Consider the following 10661-nt stretch of genomic DNA (forward strand, 5'->3'; position numbering starts at 1 on the left):
ACGCCTTTCCCACCAGTGCCAGCCACTACGCCCATCTGCTCCAAGCCTCTTTCCCGTTTCCCTGACCAATGTCCCTCGGGATTAGGGACCAAGGAGCAGCTGTCCAAGATGCGTGCCTTGCGTCTTCCACACCCTCCCCTCGCCCTCCTCTTTGCGTGCTGTTTCTCAGTTCCCAATAACCAGGCCACACAGAGATTCAAGCATTTGTTTCTTCTTTCCTACTCCACTGAAGAGGCTGACCATTATAATAATTACAATGAATTACAGAAGGAGGTGGGATCTCAGCCCTCCAGGGGCAGGGACTCTTAAACTACCTCCTTTCTCTCTTTGCTCAGCTCTTCCCCATACCCCTGAATCAGTGTTTCTTCCTTTCCTCAAAATCCTCAACAGAGAAGCCAGAGCTGGGCAGGTGTGGGGTATGGGTTAGCCAGAGGTGTGCTGGGCTCAGGCCGCCTCGCCGGTGGCATTCTGCCTCTTCTCACACACCCAGCGGTACACCTGCAGGCAGAAGTCATCGTTCCAGCGGCCATCCGGCTGGACTTCAACACAGTCTTCACTTCCACCCAGCTCGTGCCCGTGCCAGTTATCTGGCTGAGTGACAGCCCAGTTCCTAAGGAGGCAAGAGAAAACTCAGACTCTGCCACGGTGGTGAGAAAGTGACTTACCCATCCTCCTCCTCGTCGTGACCATTTTCCTTGAAGGCTGAGAGTGGAGCTGGGATGTGCCCTGCTACCCAGTCTGGGGAGAACACAACCGCAGAGAAAGATGCTTCTTATGCCCAGTCCCAGCAACCCTCACCCCCAGCCCAGAAAAGCACAGCTTTGGAGGAGTTGGAGTCTGGGGAGGAGAGGATTGGGGAATTTGGTCCCTGAGGGACGAGTCAGGGTGGCTTGGAGTGAAAGGCCATGGGCTGTCCCCAGAGAAATATAACAAGGAGATGAGGGAAGAGGCCACTTACTTGTAGTTGTGCCTATAGTCTGTGCCATCCACCCATTTCCAGGAGCCATCGCTGTCCGTGAGACCTATCCAGGTATTGAAGGGGTTCGTGTGTTGTACAATGAATTTCTGGAAACACAGGCAAAAAGGAAGTTTCTAGTCTCTTGTGCCTTTATCCTCCTTCCATGTAGGCATGGAACTATGGCCCCCCTCAGCCTTCCCCAGCCTGATCTGCCCCCAGGCTGAAGCATCAGCTCCTGACAAGACTGCTTCCTAGCTTTTTCTTCTGTCACTCTAGCTACTGTTCAGTGCACAGTTGCTAGGCTAGACTTTGTGCTGTCTGTGCAAAGATGATCTCATTTAATCCTCAGAAGCCCTCTAAGATGGGCACTGCAGTGACCACACTTTGCAGGGAGTTGCAGAGCCAGAGAGCCAATCCTTTACCTGAGTTAGTGGCCACTGTCCCCTGTTCACAGCCCTGGGCCAGTGTCCCCCTTCATTCCCAGCTTATGGCTCTACCCAAGCTCCGGTTCTCTCCCTGTCTTCTGCCCACAGCCTCGAACTCCTGGGATCCTGACCATGGTCCCTGCTGTCACTGCCCCCCCAGACCCTAGACCCACTAAAGATCTCAGTTTCACTCGCCTCTCAAGTACATCGGCCCCTGGTAGCTCTCGCTTCTATGTGTAGCTATCATTTCCTGAGATTTGTCAGGCCCGGGAGGTTCTAAGCTTGGACCCACTGCCCAGGACCCCATTATGATCTAGGTACGTGGAGTCTGACAATCGGGGCAAAATAGGAAGACACCAGGGTGTCAGGAAGCAGCCCAGCCAGCCAGTTGCCAGGGGCTTGGGTGAAAGCGGCCTTCGAGCCTGCAGATAGCTCCCCCGGGACTCACGCGCACCCACACTCCCAGCACGGTAGCCCCTCCAAGTGGCTTTCTCTTACACATACAGCTGTTCCTGGGGACCTAGGTCCCGTGGTTCGGTAGGGTAGCAGGGGAAAGTGTGGTCACCTGGTTTTGTGGAGGAAGTGGAGAGGGATGGATCTGTTGAGCAACGTGCACACTTAACAATTCCCTTTGACAGCCTGGAATTTTCCTTCCAACAGTATTTGAAGGACAATTGCCTAATTCTACTCTCACTCTTTAGAAAAACAACTAAGGTTGCAGTTATTCACCTCTTCTGATTGAGCATCAGAAACTGGGGCATCCCTAAATTCTGGAATCCCACAAATAGGACAAAGTCCCATGCACGAAGGGGCAGCCCTCAGAGGCAGGTGAGGCTGCTCCCCAAATTCAGAGGAGTCAACGGAGTTGGGGAGAAAGTGCCTGGAGAGAAGACACACTATGTGCTGCTACCTGCTGCCAGCCCTCCCTCCCGGCACCACAAGAAATGGAACAGCTGAGCAGAGATTACAAATTAGCAGCATCCGGCCCTCTGTGTTAAAGACTCAGAGGAGGAATCAAATCGTGCCAGATGATCAGAGAAGACAGTCCAGGATAATTCATTCCCCCTTTCGTGGGTGAACCATAGGAAAGAAAGCACTGTGCCCATGCACAAAAGTAATGGAGAAAATCATCACGAAACTTATGCCCCCAAAAGGAAAGAGGAAGATGAGGCAGATGAAAAATGAACTGATATCAAAAAGAGAGGTGAAAAGTAGACTTTGAAAAGAAGCTTTGTTTCAGAATATGAGGGGATGTTGGAGAACAGTTTCTCTTTTTATTATTATTATACTTTAAGTTTTAGGGTACATGTGCACAAGGTGCAGGTTTGTTACATATGTATACATGTGCCAGGTTGGTGTGCTGCACCCAGTAACTCGTCATTTAACATTAGGTATATCTCCTAATGCTATCCCTGCCCCCTCCTGAGAACAGTTTCTTTACATGCTTAAAAAATTTAAAAAAGAATGACCTAAAACGTGAAAGAAGATATCAAAAAAAAAAAAAAAAAAGAGAGAAAAAGAAAAAGAAAAAAAAAAAAAAAGAAAAGTTTGAGCTACATAAAAAAAAAAAAAAAAAAAAAAAAGCCCAGTCATGGTGGCTCACGCCAGTAATCCCAACACTTTGGGAGGCCGAGGCAGGTGAATCACCTGAGATCGGGAATTGGAGACCAGCCTGACCAACATGGAGAAACCCCGTCTCCACTAAAAACACAAAATTAGCTAGGCGTGTTGGCGCATGCCTGTAATCCCAGCTACTTGGGAGGCTGAGGCAGGTGAATCGCTTGAACCCGGGAGGCAGAGGTTGTGGAGAGCTGAGATCGTGCCATTGTACTCCAGCCTGGTCAAAAAGAGCAAAACTCTGTCTCAAAAAAAAACAAAAAAAAGGCCAGGTGCATTGGCTCATGCCTGTAATCCCAGCACTTTGGGAAGCCGAAGCGGGAGGATCACCTGAGGTCAGGAGTTCAAGACCAGCCTAGCCAACATGGTGAAATCTTGTCTCTACTAAAAATATAAACATTAGCCAGGCGTGGTGGCAGGCATCTGTAATCCTAGCTAATCGGGAGACTGAGGCAGCAGAATTGCTTGAACCAGGAGGCAGAGCTTGCAATGAGTCAAGATCATGCCACTGCACTCCAGTCTGGGTGAAAGAGCAAGTCTCCATTTCAAAAAATAAAAATAAACAAAAAATTTCAGATAAAACACTTGAGGGGCTGGGCACGGTGGCTCACACCTGTAATCCCAGCACTTTAGGAGGCCGAGGCGGGCAGATCACGAGGTCAGGAGTTCAAGACCAGCCTGACCAACATGGTGAAACCCTGTCTCTACTAAAAAATACAAAAATTAGCCAGGCACAATGGCGGGTGCCTGTAATCTCAGCTACTCGGGATACTGAGGCAGGAGAATTGCTTGAACCTGGGAGGCGGAGGTTGCGGTGAGCCAAGATCGCACCATTGCACTCCAGCCTGGGCGACAGAGGAAGACTCCGTCTCAAAAAAAAAAAAAAAAAAAAAATTCTTCAGATAAAACACTTAAGGAACCTAGGAAAGGAAAGACTCAGACACATGGGAATAAGAGGTGTCCTGGTCTCCTCACCTTTCCTATGGAAGTTATACAAACTTTTAGTTTTCGAAGCCAATAATTTTCAGCCTATTATTTATTTATTTATGTATTTTATTTTATTTATTTTTTTGTTTTTTGAGACAGAGTCTTGCTCTGTCGCCCAGGCTGGAGTGCAGTGGTGCAATCTCGGCTCACTGTAAGCTCCGCCTTCCGGGTTCACACCATTCTCCTGCCTCAGCCTCCCGAGTAACTGGGACTACAGGCGCCCGCCACCACGCCCGGCTAATTTTTTTGTGTTTTTTAGTAGAGACGGGGTTTCACCGTGGTCTCGATCTCCTGACCTCATGATCCACCCGCCTCTGCCTCCCAAGGTGCTGGGATTACAGGCGTGAGCCACCGCGCCCGGCCTTCAGCCCATTATTTAAAGTTATACAAGTAATCACTGGAATAACTCTAAATAAACTACATAGTTTCCAAAATACCATAAAGGAGAAAACAAAAAGAACACCTCTCACATAGCAATTGTAAGAAAATTAAAAAGCATGTAAAGCAGAAAAAAGAAAGGACTAGGGTTAAACATATCTATTAAAATGTAAATGAGACACTCTCCTATTAAAAGAAAAGGTACTTATTAGATTTTTAAACATCAAAAACAAAACCTGCCAGGTGCAGTTTTTGGATTACAGTGGCTCAGACACCTGTAATCCCAACATTTTGGGAGGCCCAGGCAGGCCAATCGCTTGAGGCCAGAGGTTCAAGACGAGCCTGGGCAACATGGCACAACACCATCTCTACTAAAAATGCAAAAATCTACCCAGGTGTGGTGCTGTGCATGTGTAGTCCCAGCTACTCGGGAGGCTGAGGTGGGAGAATCCCTTGAACCCGGGAGGCACAGGTTACAGTGAGCTGAGATCATGCCACTGCACTCCAACCTGGGCGATAGAGCCAGATCTTGTCTCAAAAACAAAACAAAACAAAAAAACCTATACAGGAGAAATACCTTAAGCTTAACTGCCCCATGGTACTCCTCAGGGAATGGTCCAGGATGAAGCCAAGATTAATTTAAATCAGCATTTTTTTTTTTTTTTTTTTTTGAGTCGGAGTCTTGCACTGTCACCTGGGCTGGAGTATAACGGCGCAATCTTGGCTCACCTGCAACCTCTGCCTCCCGGGTTCAAGCGATTCTCCTGCCTCAGCCTCCTGAGTACCTGGGATTACAGGCACCCGCCACCATGCCTGGCTAATTTTTGTATGTTTAGTAGAGACAGGGTTTCACCATTTTGGCCAGGCTGGTCTCAAACTCCTGACTTCATGATCCGCCCGCCTCGGCTTCCCAAAGTGCTGGGATTACAGGCGTGAGCCACTGCACCTGTCCTAAATCAGCATTTTTAAGGGCAAGATCCAAAAGTTGATATTTTTTTTAACTCTTGAAGAGATTGCAATGTACAGTCAAGACTGAGAATCATTAATTTAAAACAGAGATTCGAAAAGGTAAGAAACAAAAGGATGGACAGATACAGCAAGCAAACGCAAGTGAAAAAAAAAATCAAGGACCGTGGTATTTATATATCAGATAAATTCAAGGCAAAAAACATTAAGTGGGACACACATTGGCTTCGTAATGACAAAAGCACTGTCCACCATGAAGTTGTAGTGGTCATGAGCTTATTGTGTACCAAATCACAGAGCACTAAAATCTTCAGTTGAACTGCATGAAACTACATTTTTATAGGTCAAAACTGATTAAATGTTGGCAAGTTCAACCTCATCAGTAAAGCAAAATACGTTTGCACTCACTGTATGCTGTAAAGTACTAACAGAGCCTGATGTAATACAAACAATACATATATTCTGGCCCCTGTATCATATGGCTTAACTACTGTGGCATTAAAATACTTCGAAGTTCACGCCAAGCACAGTGGCTCACGCCTGTAATCCCAGCACTTTAGGAGGCTGAGGTGGGTAGATCACCTGAGGTCAGGAGTTCGAGACCAGCCTGGCCAAAACAGTGAAACCCTGTCTCTACTAAACATACAAAAATTAGCCGGGCATGGTGGCGTGCACCTGTAATCCCAGCTACTCGGGAGGCTGAGACAGGAGTATCACTTAAACCCGGGAGGCGGAGGTTGCAATGAGCTGAAATCGCACCATTGCACTCCAGCCTGGGCAACAAGAGTGAAACTCCGTCTCAAAAAAAAAAAAAAAAACTTCCAAGTTCATACAGAACAAGGCCCTCATAGACCCCACAGTACCAAGGCAGCATGTAGCAGGTGAAAACACTGGCTAAAGAGGATGTGTGTGTCTGAATTGTGGCCCCATCTCTCACTAGCTGTGTGACAAGTTACTTAACCTCTCTGTCCCTTAGTGTTGACATCCCCCCCCTCCTCAAACTGGGAATAATACGAGTGCCCGTGCCCTGGGATGGTGGGGTTTGAAGAAGTAAATGTATGAAAGCACATAGTAAGTGCTCAGTAAATGTTACCATTATTACCCTCCTTTTCCAAAACTGTCCTGTCTATTCTAATGGGTTGATTCTTCTCCGCAAACTTTGCTGTCTGGCAGCAGCCATGGGAAGGGGATTCAGAGCACCTTGGAGGGAAGCGGTCACCCTCTGCAGGTGAGTCACGGGGTTCCTGCCTGCTTGGTTGCCTTCATCTACGTGACCAGCACTCCGAAGGCCAGCATAGCAAGAAGGGACTCTTGGTGCCTTCCAGCTGTGTTCTCCGCCCTGTCCTGGCCCCTTCGGTCACCCTGTCTCTCATTCTGTCTCCTGACCTGCTGCACGTCACCTGGTTGCCTGGCTCCTGTATCTTTGCCAAGCTCCAGGCTGCAAACTCCCACCTCTTAGAATCGACGGCTGCTTTAGATCAGAAAGTTGAACATATTAAAACAAACAAACAAACAAACAAAACTAAAAAGATTCAATGGCTGTTTCACTGAAACTGCCAGAGCTCCACACAATTCTGCTTCTGGACTCTTTTTTTAGATTAAAAGGATAGGCCGGGCACGGTGGCTCACGCCTGTAATCCCAGCACTTTGGAAGGCCGAGGCGGGCAGATGACGAGGTCAGGAGATCAAGACCAGCCTGGCTAACACGGTGAAACCCCAGCTCTACTAAAAATACAAAAAAATTAGCTGGGCGTGGTGGCACGCGCCTGTAATCCCAGAACTTTGGGAGGCCGAGGCAGGAGAATGGTGTGAACCCGGAAGGCAGAGCTTGCAGTGAGCCGAGATCGCACCACTGCACTCCAGCTTGGGCGACAGAGCGAGACTCCATCTCAAAAAAAAAAGGGATAAAATAAGCCTGATCCAGCCTCCCAGAGCCTGCCTTCCAAGGGCTTCCTCCTGCCTGCGGGAAGTGTGGCCTCACCTGCTCCTCCCAGGAGTTGATGACCACCAGGTGTGCATTCTCCAGCTGGCAGTACTTCTCCGCCTCGGCCCAGGCCTTCCCGAAGCGAGAGAACCAGTAGCAGCTGCCTTGGTGCTCCACCCAGTTGACAGGGCAGCAGGTCCTTTGGGAGCCTGAGGGGGCAGGGGGCAGGGGTATGAGATCCAGCCGGAGGGGCAGGCACACTGGGCCTGGAGGCGGCCCCACCCCTACCATTGCTGTGGAGGAGCTCCATCTGGCAGGCCACGAAGCGCAGGTCCACGGGGAAATGCTTCAGATGGAGAAGCAGGGTGTCGTGATCTAGGACAGACAGGCTAAAAGTGCTGCCTGCAGGTGCGGTCCCCACCTGCCAGGCTCCAGCCTGTGGCTGGGGAAGCATATACACCCACAGACACGTACACCATGCATAGACCACACCACACACCATACCGCACACACACACACACACACACTACAGACATGTACACCACACACAGACCACTCCACACACAGATCCATCACACACACACAAACACACCAAGAGACACACCACACACATCACATGCATACACACACATACACCATACCACACACACAGACCCATCACACACATAACACCACACATGCACACACACACAACACACACATATATACCACACTACACACCACACACAGATCCATGACATACCACACCACACATACGAACAGAGACACAGATACACACACTTGCAGGCGCACACACGCACACATGTGCACACTACACACACCACACACGTGCACATGTGCACACACCCCGGAGGCTCTCTGACCTGCTTTCAGGTCCTGCTGCTGTTTCTCCAGCTTGGTTCCTAGGGATGTGATCTTGTCACCCACGCTGCCTCCTGAAAGCGGAAAGCCAGCTGTTTCCCCACTGAGCCTCCCTCCGTCCTCATGCTGCTGGGGCACCGGGGGCCAGCGCCTCGTCCTGGGCATTGCAGGCATCCACCTCCTGGCTTCCTCGACCCCACCCAGGCTCCCTGCACTGTCACAGTGGCTCAGGCCACTCTCCTGCTTCAGTCCCTTCAGTGGGTCCCCATTTTCTCAAAATAAAGCCTCGCTCTGTCAGCACGGCTCACCTGCGTGGCCGGGCCCCTCCCCACCTCTCTCTGGCCACCCTTTACCTGCCTGCCGCTCCAATGGGCCTGCCACGCTCAATTTGCTCACAGGCCCAAGACATGGTGCCTTCCTCGCCTCCTGGTGTCGCAGATCCAACCTCTCCACCTGGCACTAACCTCGTCCGTCCCCAGCTGCCTCCCTCCTATACATCCCCCAGGGCCCCTGGACGCCTCGCCCAGCCTGCCCCCACAGCACCCCACACAGCCCTGTTGCACACTCAGCACTGAGCCCAGCAAACCTGTGCGGATAAATGAGAGCCCAGCTGTCCAGCCTCTCACCATGGGTGCCGAGAGCATGGACCTCCGTCAGCGTGCTCGAGGAGAAGTTGCTGAAAGCTTCCTTCAGGCTCCGCAGCTCGGCTTCCAGCCGTGCACCTTGTCAGGTGGCAGTGGGGGCAGGATGAGGCAGAGGGGCCGTGTCCCCATCACCCTCCATGTGACCGGCCCCTCAATGCCCCCACATTTGCCCCAGCTTGTGCTCCGCCCCGCCTCCATCCCTTCCCCTCCCATCGACCTGATCACTGCCCGCCACTGCCCGTGTCTCTTTCCCCACCCCTTGCCCATCCCTGCTGGCCCCTGTGACCCTCACTTTGGTACCCAATCACACAGATGACCACCAGCAGCAGGATGTTGAAGCTCAGGGCAAGCAGACTGAAGCGGACCATGGAGCAGAGACGCTGTGCCAGGGGCTGGGCAGCAGGTGGCCCTGTGGGAGAGGGGCATCAGGAGCCGGCAGCCAGGGTGTGGGGAGCCAGAGGGTAAAGGCAGGGCGCTGAAGTCTGAGGAGGTATAACCTGGGCGGGGGAATTGGTTGGGGCCATGGGGGGGGGCGGTCATCATAGGCTTTGACCCCAGCATTTGAGCATTACAAACACACTCTTACACACTTGCACCCATATTACCATGTACAAATATACACACGCAGCTACCCCGGTGCACACACACCCATGCACACAACTCAGGATATTCACATCAGCTGTGTGCAAAGCCCGGATCCTGAAGCTGGGGGACTGGGAGACACAGAGGGGGCTGGGGGACAGACCCGTCCCTGCCTAGGCACACATCCTGAGAAGGGGGATCCGTGAATGGTTTTCCTCCCATCCAGCCAGTGGCAGAGGCCTCCAGATCACCTCCGGCCTTAGTCTCAGCTCTTCTAAGGCCTCTGTCTCCTCAGATTGGAGACTCCAGAAGCTGGGCCCTGTGTTCTTCCTAAAATCCATACTGCAACAATCCCTCCTCTGCCAAAATTCCATTGAGATCCTTAAGTCTGGGTCATTCCACCATAGCCCACTCTCCAAGCACAACCCTCCAGGTCCCACCTGTTGTCCCCATCCCCTACCACGCAAGTCCTCCTCCCCAGCACCCTCTGCCCTTGCTCCCCTAGAAACCTCGTTCCACATTAAATTTGCTCCCCTCAGCCCGAGGTCATCTCACAGGTACCTCTCCCGCCCCTTGATCCATCTGCACCCTGACAGCACTGACACACACATTCACATGCCCTCACAAACTCACACAAACTCACATACTCACACATATTGCTCACTTCACTCAAAAACACACATTCGCACACACTCATGACCGTGCTCTGCTGTACCCACTCTCACATGTGCACACACATGCTAATGCACACATTCATACTCCCTCCCACACACATACACACACCAACACACACCTGACACACCCACACACGTACACTCACACACCCACGTCTTCCTGCACACAGAGCTGGGCTCCCCCTCTGCTGCCTCCAGACCCAGAGCAGCTCCAGTTGTCCCAGCCCTGAGCTCCTCTCTTTACAGCATCCACCTGCAAACAGAACACCTTCTTGGCCTCGGACCCTGACTCTGTGGACTTCCCTGTCTTCTCATTCCTATCACCCCCCGACCCAGCAGGACCACATCCTGGGGAGGCTCAGTCAGGGGCCCAGAATCTTCCTCCCCAGGTCACTTCCTGCCACTGTCCTGAGTCAGACACTGCCCCTGGAAGTGACTATCCATAACTCTTCATCTTTTTCACACCAATGACTTCCACCTTCCCCCACTGCGGCCACACTCAGGACCCCATTCGACCCAGGGAGGCCTCTGACACCTCCACTGCTCACTCCCGCTCTGAGCACAGCCCCACCGTCCCTCTCACTTCCCCCACCACTTCCTCCGATGCCTTTGCATTCCTCTCCATCCAGAAGCGCTCCATGACCA

The 10661-nt window shown here is 51.5% G+C and overlaps 1 protein-coding gene across 1 annotated transcript; it reads right to left on the reverse strand.

The window, feature by feature from the left end:
* Window positions 1–379: 379 nt before the first annotated feature.
* On the reverse strand, window positions 380–10039 carry ASGR2 (asialoglycoprotein receptor 2). The gene is made up of 8 exons (XM_032138747.2): window positions 9994–10039; window positions 9038–9169; window positions 8743–8838; window positions 8119–8190; window positions 7544–7630; window positions 7313–7464; window positions 959–1065; window positions 380–610 (listed from the first exon to the last, which is right to left on the reverse strand). Exons 1-8 carry the CDS (start codon window positions 10037–10039, stop codon window positions 445–447), a joined length of 858 nt encoding a protein of 285 aa, XP_031994638.2. The 3' UTR covers window positions 380–444.
* Window positions 10040–10661: the final 622 nt, after the last annotated feature.

Source organism: Hylobates moloch, unplaced genomic scaffold (assembly GCF_009828535.3).
Source record: "Hylobates moloch isolate HMO894 unplaced genomic scaffold, HMol_V3 SCAFFOLD_19, whole genome shotgun sequence".
Lineage (NCBI taxonomy): Eukaryota > Metazoa > Chordata > Mammalia > Primates > Hylobatidae > Hylobates > Hylobates moloch.